The 16549-nt window shown below is 37.9% G+C and overlaps 1 protein-coding gene across 2 annotated transcripts in view; it reads right to left on the reverse strand.

The window, feature by feature from the left end:
* The window catches only part of myh9b (myosin, heavy chain 9b, non-muscle), a 53743-nt gene that overhangs the window by 19148 nt on the left and 18046 nt on the right, over positions 1 to 16549 (reverse strand). Inside the window, exons 4-21 of one of the 2 annotated variants that reach the window (XM_082140405.1) lie at positions 13663 to 13690; positions 13477 to 13570; positions 12371 to 12391; positions 11123 to 11215; positions 9993 to 10056; positions 9272 to 9370; positions 9039 to 9182; positions 8768 to 8863; positions 7604 to 7875; positions 6503 to 6676; positions 5563 to 5736; positions 5365 to 5479; positions 2816 to 3003; positions 1824 to 1945; positions 1647 to 1716; positions 1292 to 1452; positions 279 to 387; positions 45 to 176 (exon numbers count right to left, since the gene is read on the reverse strand). In XM_082140405.1, the coding sequence (XP_081996531.1) occupies positions 45 to 176; positions 279 to 387; positions 1292 to 1452; positions 1647 to 1716; positions 1824 to 1945; positions 2816 to 3003; positions 5365 to 5479; positions 5563 to 5736; positions 6503 to 6676; positions 7604 to 7875; positions 8768 to 8863; positions 9039 to 9182; positions 9272 to 9370; positions 9993 to 10056; positions 11123 to 11215; positions 12371 to 12391; positions 13477 to 13570; positions 13663 to 13690 (2156 nt within the window). The remainder of the gene's footprint in view (positions 1 to 44; positions 177 to 278; positions 388 to 1291; positions 1453 to 1646; positions 1717 to 1823; positions 1946 to 2815; positions 3004 to 5364; positions 5480 to 5562; positions 5737 to 6502; positions 6677 to 7603; positions 7876 to 8767; positions 8864 to 9038; positions 9183 to 9271; positions 9371 to 9992; positions 10057 to 11122; positions 11216 to 12370; positions 12392 to 13476; positions 13571 to 13662; positions 13691 to 16549) is intronic. The other variant, XM_082140406.1, reaches the window with a different exon arrangement.

Here is a 16549-nt window from a genome sequence, read left to right on the forward strand (position 1 = left end):
ATAAAAAGTAACCCTTTCGAATGCTCTGTTAATGCGCTTCACACCTGCTTCTGTTTGACCTCGAGCTCCTGCAGCTGCTGCTCAGCGAACTGCTGCTTCTCCCGAACCTTGTGCAGCTCGTCGTCTTTGGCCTGCATCTCCTCTTCCTGACGGCTCACCTGCAGCAGCGGCTTCACCTGAAACACGCACAGGGCATCAGTACAGAACACACATCAGGCACATCTGAACGTCTCTGTGTGTGTGTGTGTGTGTGTGTGTGTGTGTGTGTGTGTGTTAACCTTGGTGAAGAGTCTCCACCACTGCCAGTTCCTGAGCTTCAGGTAAGCAGCGCAGTTCCTCTGGATCACTCTCATGGCCGTCAGCTGCTGCTGTCTCTTAGCGAATGCCCTGAACAACACACACACGCACAGATCAACACCACATGACATCAATATCAGGGATGGACATTTCAAGCAAAAATAATATTCAATGATCGCTGGGAATTATTCGTTTATTATTCGAAAAATCGCACCTCTCCCCCACATGCTCACCGGTAAAACGCGTTCGCTCAAATTCCGCTCTAACATAAAATTTCTCTGCACTGTGGGCTAATATACGTGTTGTACTCATTAAAGAAAACACATTTAGTTTCATATTTATGTTTAAATATGTTATATTTTAATTTCATCTATGCTGATTATATGAAAATTGACCTGCACGAGTAAGATAGAATCATAGGGTGCGCAATATATCGGGAGACACACGGAGTGGGTCAGACATGATTCTGACCACTTCATTTAGTTTGTTTTGTAGAAAGCCTCTCTTTAAAGTGAATTTCGAGTCAGCAGAGTCAACCGACATTGACACAAAAAAAACACTAGTTTATAAATAAACAATTAAAATGTGTCCTTGCAATATTTGACATTCATAATCATTACTTTTGCCAGTTCTTTGTGACAGCTTTTTAGTGCGTTACATCACCCACTGGTTACATGACAGCACCGCATCAGCACCAAAAACATGGAGATTTATTTAGACCATAATCGCACAACCTATTCGATATTCTATAATTAAATCAACTAATTGAATATTCGAAAATCGTGACTCATCCCTAATCAATATCGCTGTTTTATGGATTACCACATAGAAACGTCCCTCCACCTGATACCAACTGCCCCCGACTAGCAATAACTAATCAGCCAATCATTTTGTCACTGGATTGTGCACTTGTTCTGTTTTTATTTTTGAGTAATTATTGTGTAAAACAAGTGTTCATCTAACTAAGATATAATGTGTTTGTCGTAAGGCTCACTTGCGGGCGACGTATCCACGGCACCAGGCCTGGAAGTTGATGATGACGTCGGTGATCTTCATGTCCCGCTCTTCCTCGAGGTGAGCCAGGACTCCAGCACGGAAAAACACCTTGCTCTGTCCGATCCGGTACAGGTTGGGATCCAGCTCCAGCGCTTTGATCTGAGACACGGATGAGGAGCTTATATTTAAAAACTATTTATTAATTGAATAATTAACCACTAACTTTCCACTAACTCCATGCAGTTCCCTCACCAACCACCAGGGGTTTGCAAACCCCCGTGTCAGAAACCCTGTGCTAAAGTCACACCGGACGCCTTCAAACCGGTTTATTTCAAATAATAAATTGGTCTCACCATCAGCACACAAGCCTGTTTGCCGTCCATGAAGCCCTTGGGAATGGCGTTGGGCGTGAGGATTTCATACCTGAGCGAAAAAAAACAAACCAACATTAACACCAGTGAAAAAACACAATCAGGTCAGAACTAGATCAGTTAGATTTAGTTTGTAACAGATGCTACATATACAGATACCTCTGTCTGAACTCCTGGAAGACGATGCGGTTAGGGAATCCCTGTCTGCAGATTCGAATGCCCTCCAGCACACCGTTACACCGCAGCTGATCCAGAACCAGATGAGGGTCCAGCTTACCCGCCTGAGACGGACCGAGACACAAAACACACGCTAACGATGAATTCAGGACACACTAAGCCTAAATACTTCAGTTATGCGTACACTAAAGCAAGTAGTTGACGTAATAGAACTTTTTTGGAGTACTTGGTCCACAAACCAGTGTTGCCAACTTTGATTTAGCGACTTTTCAAACCCAAAAGCGCCAACCGACTAATCTAGCAACTTTTTGGACTTCTGGTTAACATTTAGTCAGTCATTGTATCATACTCGGGAACAGCTTTATTGGATATTCTGCTATTTTATTGTTTTTTTAATATGCTTTGTGTAAATTCATCAGTCAACACCATTGCGGAGTATTTTCTCCTTAAAACTGCAGTGAACTAAAGACAGTCAAGCACTACTTTTTGGGTTTTTAAGGACTACAATCAGAGATCTCACTAATCAAACAATATCTTTATGACCTTCAAATTAAAAAGGTAAATAGATCAATAAAAATAAAAAAACGGTACAAATAAAGTGCAGCAAATGCAATGACTGTGGTAACTTTAGCCATTGAAAGGAAACGGTGACCGCTTTTTTTTTCCATTAATATATGATTGACCTAAAAAAATGAAAGTTATACTTGTATTTAAGGACTATTACGCTCATAGCCATGGATAAATTGCTCTATATCTATATCAGCGTTAGATATATGGCTGCAGCGTTCATTTAGCAGGAAAATATTAATTTCACTAATTTCACATGTATTGTCTTTCAATAATTGAAGCACTTTTCAAGTACCTTTTCATAAATATGTCTGTTTTGAAGGGTTTTCCAGGACTTAAATTCAAGCACTTCAAGCTCCTTATACAGACCATTTAAATAATCATCTTTCTTCACAATCTTTTCGTACCTTTTTCTCGTGGTTGGGAATGATGCAGCGGACGAAGTTGGGGTTGGTGTTTCTGAGGGTGGCCATGAGTTTGGAGAGCTGCTCCTTATAGAGCTGACCGACCGTCCGAAACATTCCCTTACGGGTCTTAAACGCTCCCGGCAGCTCCGACATCCCGGCCACTTTATCCAGGCCCACGATACGATCCACTGAGACAGAGACAGAGAGAGAGAGAGAGAGAGAGAGAGAGAGAGAGAGAGAGAGAGAGAGGGTCACTGCGCTGCACAACGCTTCATCTCCAGCATGCAGTCGGGTCATGATGATGTGAAAACTTCCCACGGTTCAGTGGGTCAAACACACGTCAGCACTGGTGACAAAACCACAGACACACACGATGCTGGTGAAGAGTGGAGGGGAAACACACACGGGAAAACGGATCCAACTCAATGCAGTGCAGGTGACACGTACGTACGTGTGTGTGTGTGTGTTTGTGTGTGAGTGAGTGTTCATGGGTCCAAAATAAACACTCGCCTCGTTCATGAAAACACCAGTTGGACTGAATGACACAAACTTCAGAACAATTACGAACAATTCATTCTCCTCGTGTTTCATGAATGAGGCTCAACGAGCACAAAAAAGTGCAAGTAAAACCAATGTTTTCAGTTTGCCACTGCTTTTCAATAAGCAGTAAATGGTTTAAATTCATGTAGGAATGACAGTCTGGTATTTAAAAAAAAAAAAAATTTAAATCAAGAGCAAATCAATGAATTAAATCAAATTAGACGGCCAGGGACAGGCAGTTTTTACCTTTTGTTTAGATGGAAAACATGAGAAATGAAAAGTAATTTTATACAAACTGCATTTTTTTTCTATTTGAAGCAAATATATTAGGCAGAAAACTTGCATTGCACATGACATTACATGTTTTTGTGGGTCTGGCTAGTTTACAATTCTGATACAAGTAATATAAAAGTGGAAAAACAGCTCAATATTTATTATTTAATAGAATAATTATCATTATTTTCACAGAGCAAAAATTAATTTCCAATTTTTTTTATAAACCCACCATTGTCAGGTTTGGTAGAAGTGAACTTTTGAACCCTGTGTGTGTGCGCGTGTGTGTGTGTGTGTGTGTGTGTGTGTGTGTGTGTGTGTGTGTGTGTGTGTGTGTGTGTGTGTGTGTGTGTGTGTGTGACTGCATACTGTGGTCATGTTTCACGAGTGAGAACAGAACCAAACCCATGCAGTTTATACCCATTTCTGCAGTACCACAGACCAACAGCGGGGGCGCCAAAGCACACTATTACACAGAGAGGAGAGACAGCAGAAATATCAGAGAAAAAAAACATTATCAACACCTCGGAGAAACACAGTCACACAGGACAGCTGATGGATGGATGGAGGAGGAAAAGAAAGTCACGGGAGAGAGAAAAATCAAGAGACGTCACCTGGTTCTAAATGAAGGAATGGAAAACGCTGATAGAAATAAGCTCTCTGACATTTCTGGACCTCTGAGAGACGGACAGATGGAGACGGAGTGTACAGAGGTCCAGGAGGACAAGAAAAAAGGCACGCACGGATGGATGGATGAAAACAGAGGACCAAACACCAGACGATACGAGCAGAAGAGAACAAATCCAGTGAGTTTCACCGATTTTGCCATGAAAAAGGAGGCCAGAGTCTAAATGCATCAGTCATTGTTCAGCTTCACGTCAACATTTCTCCATCAACCTGCAGAATTAAAAATTCCTGATAATTTACTCTCGCCCACGTCATCCGAGATGTTCATGTCTTTCTTTCTTTAGTTGAAAAGAAATGAAGGTTTTTGAGGAAAATATTTCAGGATTTTCTCCATATAGACACGATCCCAGCCGAGGAATAAGAGTCTTATCTACACAAACCATCGGCCATTTTCTAAACAAAATAAACATTTATATACTTTTTAACCACAAATGCTCGTCTTGCCACACATTACGTAATCACGTCGAAAGGTCAGGCGTCGTAGGCGGAAGTACTGACCCAGTGTTTACGAAGCAAACGTCAAAGATCAAGTCAAGCGCCATTTACAAAAAACAAAATAAACGGTAAAACAACGATGTCGGATGATTTTGAAGTTTGAGGAGGGAACGAGATGGAGTTTTTCGCCCTACCCGACATTTCTGAACCGGAACACGCAAAGACCTTTCAACGTGATTACGTAATGTGTGCCGCATCACAGCTAGTGCAAGACAAGCATTTGTGGTTAAAAAAATATATAAAAGTTTTTTTTTTATGAAACGAGTGATGGTTTGTCTCGATAAAACTCCTATTCCTCGTCTGGGATCGTGTCGAGACTTTGAAGCTGCACTGAAACTGATATTTGGACCTTCAACCCGTTGAAGTCACTATATGGAGAAAAATCCTGGAATGTTTTCCTCAAAAACTTTCATTTCTTTTCGACTGAAGAAAGAAAGACATGAATATCTTGGATGACGTGGGCATGAGTAAATTATCAGGAAATTTTAATTCCCAAGTGAACTACTCCTTTAATACTCATTGAAGAGCGTATCGAACGTGATCTGTCGACTCACCGTCCTTCCACAGCTCTGAAACGAACTTGTCTGTGGACTGATTGAGAAGCGTGGCCACGTTATCGTTCAGCGGGTCCATGTTCTTCATCAGCCACTCGTCCGCCTTGTAATCCACCTGAGAAACACAATCACAGACGGTTAATGTTCCCGATCGCGCCTGAAACCGCACGTGGGTTCAGCCGGAGAGCGCGTCAGCACCTTTCCAGCGTAGTGGATGACGCAGAAATCGGCCTCGTCCTTCAGTTTCTTGGGTTTGTGGAATTTGGGATGCGTCCCCTGTTCCTGCAGGACCTTCTCCACGAAGCTCTTGTCCGTGGCTTTGGGGAACCAGCATTCCTCGTCCAGCAGAGCCAGGATTCCTGGAGGACTCGTCTGGAAAACACGCAACACGGGTTACACTCACAGAAACAAGCAACAGAATCATTCAGGATTTAGTGTTTTTAAAATAATGGATATCCAAGTTCTCGAATCCCAATTGTAAACATCCGGATATGAATAATATCCATCCACACATGAAAAAAGCTCCAGTAAAGGTCACGTGATCATTCTAAGAGTCGCGTGATTGGTCAAGATGTTAAGAAATAACAAAGGTCCGAAATTTTATTTCGCGTTTTTTCGTATTCGTCATCCTAAAAATTCGTCAAACCTTGCACACAGAGTCCGATGCGTATTAATGAATCCGTTGCGAAAAAATTTGCTAAACAATACAAAATGGAGTCTTCAAGTAGTGAGGATGATTTTGTTGTCCTCTCTCTTCTTAAAAAGAGAAAAAGAAAGGAAATATTGGGTCCATCCAATCCTGAGATTGCAAATTCCACCTCATTATCAAGGAGCTAGATTCCCAAGTTTCCTAATCTTAAACATGGAAACCGTTTAAATTAAGTCATGTGATGGTTCTAGGAGTCACATGATTGGTGGAGAGACACTAACAGGTATCTAGATTCCCAAGTTTCCTAATCTTAAACATGGAAACCACCCCATTAGAAGTCATGTGATGGTTCTAGGAGTCGCGTGATTGGTGGAGAGACACTAACAGGTATCTAGATTCCCAAGTTTCCTAATCTTAAACATGGAAACCACCCCATTAGATGTCATGTGACGGTTCTAGGAGCCGTGTGATTGGTGGAGAGCCACTCACGGGTTTCTCGATGAGGTCGATGCAGGGCTGCAGGTCGAGGCCGAAGTCGATGAAGCTCCACTCGATGCCCTCGCGTTGGTACTCCTCCTGCTCCAGGATGAACATGGTGTGGTTGAACAGCTGCTGGAGCTTCTCGTTGGTGTAGTTAATGCAGAACTGCTCGAATGAGTTCAGCTGCGGAGACGAACACACACACAGGATCAGGAATGATGGTTAATCCCACTGTAGACAAGATTCATTGCTTTGCTCTATTCCTCATTTGTGAGGCGCTTTGGATAAAAGCATCTGCTAAATGAATTACGTGTAATGCAACTCTTAGGCCACAATATAAATACATAATTGAAATTACTTTCATAAATGATTATAATTTTAATTATGATAATATATTTAATAGTTTAATTCATTCATAACAATCATTACCAGATACATTCTATTTTCTAAGGCTGACATATGATGTGACCATTTACAAAATGTGTGTATTTTTATTTACAGAAACCCATTTTCTTATGTATATGTTAATATGAAATATGAATACGAAAAGCTGAACGATATGTTTTTCTTTAGGTTTTAAGATGTCATCTTTAAAGGTGCATTGTGTAATATTTAGGAGGATCTGTTGACAGAAATGCAATATCATATACATAACTATGTTTTCAGTGGTGTATGAAAACCTTACATAATGAACCGTTATGTTTTTATTATCTTAGAATGAGCCTTTTCTATCTACACACACCGCGGGTCCGCTTACATCGACATGTTTCTACAGTGGCCCTGAACGGACAAGCACGTTTCCTCACTATGTTGTTCTTCATGCAAAGAAGCTAAAGCTAAAGTCAGCGGATAAACACTGACACAATGATGAACAAGTAACAATAATATTCACAATATTTTGTTTTACGGAAACCTAATTTCTTAATTTATCTTTGTAAAGAAACCTCACTGCTGAACTGGCTACTCTCTGCTGTCTCAGACGACGACATCACTTCCTGTCGGCCACCGTAACTTCTGTTGGGTGCAATTCACAATCTCACCACTAGATGCGGCTAAAAATTACACAGTGCACCTTTAAAATAAAATATATCATGAACTATCTATCCGTACTTCGAAGATCTCGAAGCCGGCGATGTCCAGGATGCCGATGAAGGAGGCGCCCTGACGCTTGGTCTTATCCAGGGCTTTGTTGATGCGCATCACCAGCCAGCGAAACATCCTCTCGTACGTGGCTTTGGCCAGAGCCTCCACCGCGAACTCGGCCTGCTCCTGCGTCTGGGCCTTCTGCACGTAATCACGGCCCACTTTGATCCGGGGCGAGAGGATGGCGCGAGTGAAATCGGTCACGTTCATGCCCATCAGATGACACACTTTCTGCGCGGCTGGAGAAGCGAAGAGAGAGTCGATTAGAGATATTCAATCTGATGACACTCGGTTACTGGTTTACCATCTCTAGTGCTGGACTAACATGATCTACCAGGCTATTGGTATACTATTGTTGTTATTACTAACAAAAACTACAGCTATTTTTTTAAAAAAATTTTGTGAATTAAATTAAAATAAACTTTATCTCCACCAAAACTACAAAGATTTTAAACAACTTTTTATTAAAAAAAATAGAAATTTGCCTTGGCAACAAACTGCAAATAAATGTAATTTAAGTAGTAAAATTAATTAAACAGATTTTTTTATTTAACTAATAATGAAATAAATTATAATTTTTTAAAAAAAATATTAAGAAAACAAAACTACAAACACACACACACAAAAAAACTAATAATTGGGTTTTTTTAACACCATATTAAAATATAAAAACGAATTTAAAATAGTTAAATATTATAATAAAATATAAAAATAAACATTAATTCAAAATATTAATCAAGACCCGAAATAAAATACTAAAAATACACACACATTTTTTTTCTAAATATCAATAAATACTGTAATTAATTAGAATTAATATTTCATAAATTAGAAAATGAAAACTAGTTCAAAATATGAATAAATACTAGGCTATAATAAATTATATAAAATATAAAAATAAACCATTCAAAATATTAATAAAGACCAAAAATGATTAAAGATTATTAAAGACTAAAATGCAATATTGAAAACTAAATAAAAACTAATTTGAAACATAATTAAAGGCTATAATAGCATAACTCTACTAGGTCACCCTCGGCCTGCTATTCGCTGGTGGTCAGGCTAATTAACCATCCAGTGACCATGTGAAAAGGTAGTGCTAAACCAGACGGAGGTGTGTGTGACGTTCACCTGTGTCATCAGGCATGGAGGCCTGGTCCGAGTGGCGCTCCTTCTTGAAGGACATGTTCCCGAGCTGCAGCACAGACGACATGACCTTCAGCAGACCTGCAGGGGGTGACACACACACACACACACACACACACACACACACACACCATTACACTCCCTCAAACACACTGCAGGCACATGATACTATACACTTGGGTTGGGATTAATTTTATAACAAGTATTCGATTCGATTACCCTCTCTATACACACACACACACACACACACACTCACCGATCTGCTCCTCCTCCGCGATGCTCATGATCCTCATGGCCTCCATGGTCTCCAGGTACATGTCTCGGTCCTGCTGTCCCGGGATCGTGACGTTCCCGTTGGACAGGAACCGGTACTTATTGTAGCCCTCGAGACACAGTTCAGCTGACGGACAGAGAAACAGAAACAGAGAGTGAGTCTCGCGCTGGAACAGCTGAGATCAGACGAGCCTCGTGAAGCAGACACACACTCACAGCGCAGTTTGTCTCCGGCGCCGGTCAGCATGTAGTAGAACATGTGGAAGGCTCGCTCATCTTTGGCTTGACGGATCGCGCGGGACTTTTCCAACAGGTCTGACGCTCAGAGTCAAGGACTGACACACTAATGTTCGAATGAGGACTATTAACAGGCTGCCGTGCGACTCCATGCAGCGCTACAATGCTAAATACTAACAGCCAATCAGAAAGCGGCTCATTAATTATTCATGCTCTACATACAGTCACAGAAACTATCGTTAGCCATTTTTAGTTTCAGGTCATCAAAAGCAGGTCGTGCTAATGTTATCAACCTCATAAATATGCAAATAAGCCATCGTTACTTTCGCCATGACTTCATTTCAAGCGTAAAGAAGCTCATTTTTTCACGTTTAAAACATCATCATATTAACGAGCACATTAGTACATTCCTAACAAGTTTAACACATTGCTAGCATATTTCTAACAAGATTTAACATGTTGCTAGCATGATTTAGTACATTGATAGCATGTTTTAACGTGTTGCTAACATGATTTAGTACATTGATAGCATGTTTTAACGTGTTGCTAACATGCTTCTAGTATGATTTAACTCATTGCTAGCATGATTTAGTACATTGCCATGCACATAAGCCAGCGTTACTTTCACCATGAGTTAATTTCCAGCGTAAAGAAGCTCATTCTTCAAAGCATCATCATATTAACGAGCACATAAAGATACAGGTTTCGATGTTGGCTCCAACGATGTAGCCGTTAACGTCAAAGTTGATTCTGATGAACTTGCCCTGAAACACAGAAGAGACAGAAGATCATTCACACGTATTGAATGCTTTAAGTTTAATAATTCAAACATCACAATGTCAATTAATAAACATATTTAATAGGCAAATGCTTTTTTTGCCTATTAAAAAATGCAATTAAAAAATATACATTAAAAATCTTTTATTTTATGAATTTACCATTTTAAAACAGCAAGTAGATGAGTAAAGTTTGATGAAAAACTTTGATGCTGGCTTGACAAAGCCTTGTCTGAAAGTTTAAAAATAACTTAGAAAAACTGGATGTTTAAGATTTTACTCAATGGATAAAATGTTAACACCTTCTAGCACACTGCTAACATGTTTTAACAAATTAAATTAGCATGTTTCTAACAAGATTTAACGTGTTGCTAACATGATTAAGTACATTGCTAGCATGTTGTTTCATATTGTATCATATCATAAGATGTTGTTAACATGATTCTAGTAAGATTTGACACATTGCTAGCACAATTTAAGAGGTTGATAGCATGTTTTAACATATTTGTTAGAATGATGATTAAGCACATTGCTAACATGCTTCTAGTATGATTTAATACGTTGCTATCATGATTTAGCACATTGCTAACATGATTCTAGTACGATTTAACACATTGCTAGCATTTAACATGTTACGCACATTTTACACAGTGCTAGCAAAATTTAAGACATTGATTTAGCATATTTATAACATATTTGAACATGTTGCTACCATGATTTAGCATATTGATAGCATGTTTTAACATAATGCTAACAGGATTTAACATATTTGTTAGAATGATGATTAAGCACATTGCTAACACGTCGCTAGCATGATTTAACATGTTGCTAGCATTATTCTAGTAAGATTTAACACATTGCTCACATATTTTACACAGTGCTAGCATGATTTAGCACATTGCTAACATGTTTATAGTAAGCATGTTTCTGAATGTTACCAGATAATTAGCATAATCAAATTTTCAATCGTTTATTAATTTACCCCTGTAAACAGTCATGTGTGTTTGAGTTGTTGATTCGACAGCTGTTGTGTGTAAGTGCTGATGGGTCTTACGAATCGAGAGGAGTTGTCGTTCTTGACGGTCTTGGCGTTGCCGAAGGCTTCGAGGATGGGATTGGCCTGCAGCAGCTGCTTCTCCAGCTCGCCCTGCGCTCAAACACACCCATCATCAGACATGTGACTTCAAAACAACCAATCACTGTGAAGAAGAGCTCCTCAGCGCAACATCGCAAGCTATTCGCACACAAACCAGCTGAAACAAACACACAGATGAAGCGCGGTCTGATCCCCAATCCCATACAACACCGGAGTGAGCGGCCCGTCACCTCTGAACACACACACTCGCCTCACACACACACGCCTCATTCACTTTCAACACACAACTCTTACCTTGAATAGTATTAAAACATTAATAAAAACTATAATAAATTTTGCTGTGACGAAACACAAAAACAGCTAAATAACTTCAGCCAAAATCAAAATGACATTCTAGAGACTTTAAAACAAGGAATGTAACGTTCTAAGATGAATTTATCAATTAAAAGTGTTCTGTTAATTATACGCGTGTAAATTGTCCAATTGAGCCAAGTCCATGTTTCTAGGTGGATTGACTTCCAGTGGGCGGGGCCTAATCCATTAGCTCTGACTTAACCATTACTTTACATGGACTAAACTCCGCCCACAACAGTGACATCACTAGAGGATCCTCCTCCTAGGAAAGCATCTCCTCAGTTTAGAACATGTGCTTAACTAGTACTGTGTCTTTAAGTTAAACTAACCAGGAGAATCGTCTTGTTGAACTCATGTAAGTGTGTGAGATCTCCCTGTAAAGCGTTTCACATGCTCTCGTAAAGCGAATCTCGTTAAACCCACAAAAACATTCCAGCAGCATGAGGTTTGTGTTTCCCAACATCGCTGACGTCATGAGACCCGCTGCAGGAGGGATTCGCTGATTCCACACACACACACACACACACACACACACACACACACACACACACACACACCAGTGTTCTCAAACCCAGATCCCACGAGCGTAGAAACACACATACACAGACGCAGCGCGGGATTCAGACGGACGACACTGAGATATTATTTGCACTGAAATCGAGTGCATTCACCACTAAGTTCTCAAAATGGTCTGCTTTTCTCTCTGCCAGACACTATTGTAATGAGATTTGACTGGTTCTCAGGGTCGTGCGTCTGTGTTTCGGCTTCATTGGTTCACCCAGCAGCAGCGAGATTAGGGATACGGGATGGGAGATGGGAATGAGACGGAGATGGAGAGATGATGAGACTCACATGTGACAGGACGGAGATGCTCTGTTGGTACAAAGAGAAAAACACTCAAACCTTTAACTTACACACACACACACACCGGCTCAGTCCAGATCCACTCCAGGATGACTGATCAGAAACATCAGAATCCCAGGAAAACACACTGAACACATCATTTCTTTTTCCCAAAACACTCTGGATTGATTCCTTTTCCATGAACAGGGAACAAATGAGGACAAGCGTATTGGCAAACCTGCGCTAGTCGAGCTCAATACTTCAACACGGTCAATAAAGTCACAAGTCAAAACTGGCTGCAAACTAGAGAGACTTTGTTCAAATCTGCAACTCGGTTACAAAATCTAAAACTTTATTTTATGTATATTTAATGTATATTCCAATATGTAAAAATGTTATTAATAAATATAAGGTATTAATATAAGGTATTAAATCTGATTGAATATGCTGAAATACATCTCAAAAGGCTTGCAAAAATAAAGTATAATATAAATAAACAATTTATCTTTCAATTTATTTTTATATTCAATATATTAATAATGTGTAAATAAATAAATGGTTTTAAATATGATTAAAAACTATATGCAGGAATATGGCCTAACAGGCTTTCAAAAATAATTTAATTATTTTTTTCCCCCTTTCATTTATAATGTATAGTACAATTAGCAAAAAAAGTATGTTAAAACAAACAAAAATAAATACATTACATTATAAAATCTATAAAAAAAATGCATTATTATTTAATTTATGTATATTTAATGTATATTATAAAATGCAAAAAAAAATGATGTGTTAAAAAATATTTTAAATCTGATTTAAACGATATGCATAAATATAGCCCACCAGGCTCGCATAAACAAATTTTTTTTTTTTTATTTTTTTTTTTTAAGGATGAGGAAGTGACGTCATTACTGATTAAACTTGACCTACGGCTGCTCTAATGGAGGATGATGTTTGTGATCTGCTTCTAACTCCCTGCCATCATCAAAACCACCCGGATCCGATCTGATAGGATGATGGGAACACCGATGAAAGATCAGGGTGGAGAACACAAGAACACGTTACTTTACTCGACTTCTGCCTGAACAGAAGCGCTTTGGTCGTCAGGAACTAACCTGATCTTTCTTGGTCTTGTGAGACGAGGCCACGTGAGCCAGATACTGGATGACCTTCTTGGTGTTTTCTGTCTTTCCAGCTCCAGATTCGCCCCTGAACACACAGACAAACACGAGTGAGACATCACGCACAGATTTCATGGACAAATCATAATCAGAGAAGACATGCAAGACCATGTGACTCACGTGCAGAGAATGGATTGGTCCTCGCGGTCTGTTGGAGGAGAAGAACGAATCATTTACACAGTGCAAACACATTCACTAAGCACTTCATTTCTCTCATTTTATGTATTTTGAATGAAACAAAGATTTTTTTGTATTTTATGTATACTTGAATTGTATGTATACTATTTTATTAATAGTTTCAATTCTATTTTACTTTATTTCAGTGATTTTTTATTTATTTATGATTTTTTTTTTTAAATGAGTTTGAGTAAGGAAATGTGGCAGGAAGTAATACTTTTAGATTTTATTTTATATATGTTTTAACTTTGATTTTATTCATATTTTATTTTTATTGATTTCATTTTTAAATTTTCAGATATGTTTTATTATATATATATATATATATATATATATTATTAGTTTATATAAAATATTTTTGTTTTTAAAAACTATGTATTTTAAGTCATGTTATTTGGCAGGAAATAATAATTTCGTATTATATTTTTTATATTATATATACGTATATCATTCATATTCTGTATGGAGTCCCACAAGGCTCAATACTAGGACCGTTGCAGTTCACTCTGTACATGCTACCCTTGGGAGATATCATTAGGAAGCATGGCGTTTCTTCAGAAGAAGAACATGAACTGATGATGACACATGATAAACTGAACAAGCTCAAGTTTGGCTTTAATGTCAACTGTAATGTTGTTCTTGTCAGTCATTGGTCATGTTGGTCAGTTGAATGAAGCTATAAATTGCTCCGGATGGAAACGCTCCTCTATCGGCTCTGAACAAACCCTTCTGAGCTCATGCAGCAGGAAGTGCTCACACCACAAAACAGGAAGTCAATATCTGGCTTCCTGTGCCTGGAGAAGGAGCCGCCTTTCCAGAAAACTAACAAAGATAAACTAAGACTCACTTTTACTAAACGACACATTCTTAGAGATTAAACGGCATATTCTGAAGATGAATAAGATTAATAACAGGTGAAACTCTTGATAAATGGCACATTAAATGAAGATTAATAAAACTCTTGATAAAGCAACAGTTTCAGGGATTCATTTCTTTTCATTTGATTCCACTTTATTTGTAACAAAATTACTTTTGAATCAATAAACGCAACTATTAATAATATATAGTATGGCACAGGAGTTTTTCTCGCTCATTTATAAATATGCTTTTTTTATTTTTTTAAATGTCATCTACAAATAACGCGGTGAAATTTGATGTTACTATTTATATTTCAGGGAATAAATATGAATTAATTATGTGATTATGTTCACTAGCATTCAAAGGTCAGTAAGTTTATTTAAAGAAATGAATGCTTTTATTCAGCAATGATGCATTAAATTGATCAAAAGTGGCAATAAAAACATTTATAATGTTACAAAAGATTCTATTAAATGCTGCTCTTTTAAACTTTCTACTCATTAAAGAATCCTGAAAAAATGAAATGCATCACATGAACTGTTTTCAACATTAATAATAATCAGATCATCAAATCATCATATTAGACTGATTTCTGAAGGATCATGTGACACTGGAGTAAAGATTTGATCACAGGAATACATTACATTTGAACAAATATTCACATGGAAAACAGCTGTTTTAAATAGTACTAATATTTCACAGTTTTGACTGTGTTTGATCAGATAAATGCAGCATTGTTCAGTAATGAAGCGCATGTCTTGTAAAGGCCTCCACACGAGCGCCTGCAGAGCTCAGTAATGAGTGTGGGTCAGAGACTCACTGCAGGAGGCTTGAGGAGCAGTAAACCCTGACACAGCGGGACAAACACTGCATTATTGAGCAACAGTCAGAATCACATCAAGATGCAGTTCAGTTTCAGGATCTTTGTTCTCATCGGGACTTTTCTGAACAAACACAATGTAGAATTGCAATTCAAATTTGGATGATTCATTGGATGATTGATGCTACTTTTAACTACTTAATGAATCTGCACACCAGACAAACGTAAAGAAACTGATGTTTTCCAACTTTTCTTCAGGATCTAGAATTGCAATTCAAATTTGGATAGTTATTAATATTAATTTTAACTCAATGTTTATTTTTATGAGTAAAATTGAATCCGCACAACAGACAAAATAATGTTTTTTTTCTTCTATTGGATCTTTAAGCCTTATTTTTCTTTGAATATTGATTTGGCGTGTGGATTCTGCTTTAATTGTAAAACTTTTCCTTACGTATTTGTAAATATAATTTTTTTTCAAAGAATTTGAACTGATGTAAGAAAACAGGATGTAGAAGTGAAATTCGAATTTGAGCATTAAGTAAAACTATAAAACCAAAAAGTAAATATAAATTAAAGTAAATTAAGTAAAATAACGAAATTCATATAACTGTTGTAGTGTAGTTTTAAATACATTTTATTCAAATATTTCTTATTTTTATTGTTATTTATTTATTACTAAACTTTTATTACTTAAACACACCATCCTAATTTAAAGAAATATCCAGTTTTTTTCCTCATATTTATTAAAATAGCCAAAACATTTATAATATATCACTTTTGTTGTCTTGTGTGTTTATAAATACCGGTATACATTTTTGAAAAGGCATCTTTAAATCACAGATTTTCATTAACATTTTTATGTTGTTGTATTTCAGCATTCAAATCTGTTTATTGTTCCGACAGCAGAGAAAATATCTCAAATCAGCTGATAAAATCTATTTACATTTCAGGGAATAATATAATTAGTCTACATTAATGATGTAGACATTTATGTTTTGTCTGCACTGGACTAATGAAACCACTTTGTTGTGTGACTTGAATTTATTTGAATGACAGGAAGAGGAACTGACTGAAGTTCAAGTCAGAATCTACATCCTGTAGGACGTGTGTGTGTGTGTGTGTGTGTGTGTGTGTGTGTGTGTGTGTGTG

Source organism: Leuciscus leuciscus, assembly GCF_965113295.1.
Source record: "Leuciscus leuciscus genome assembly, chromosome: 1".
Taxonomy (NCBI): Eukaryota; Metazoa; Chordata; class Actinopteri; order Cypriniformes; family Leuciscidae; genus Leuciscus; species Leuciscus leuciscus.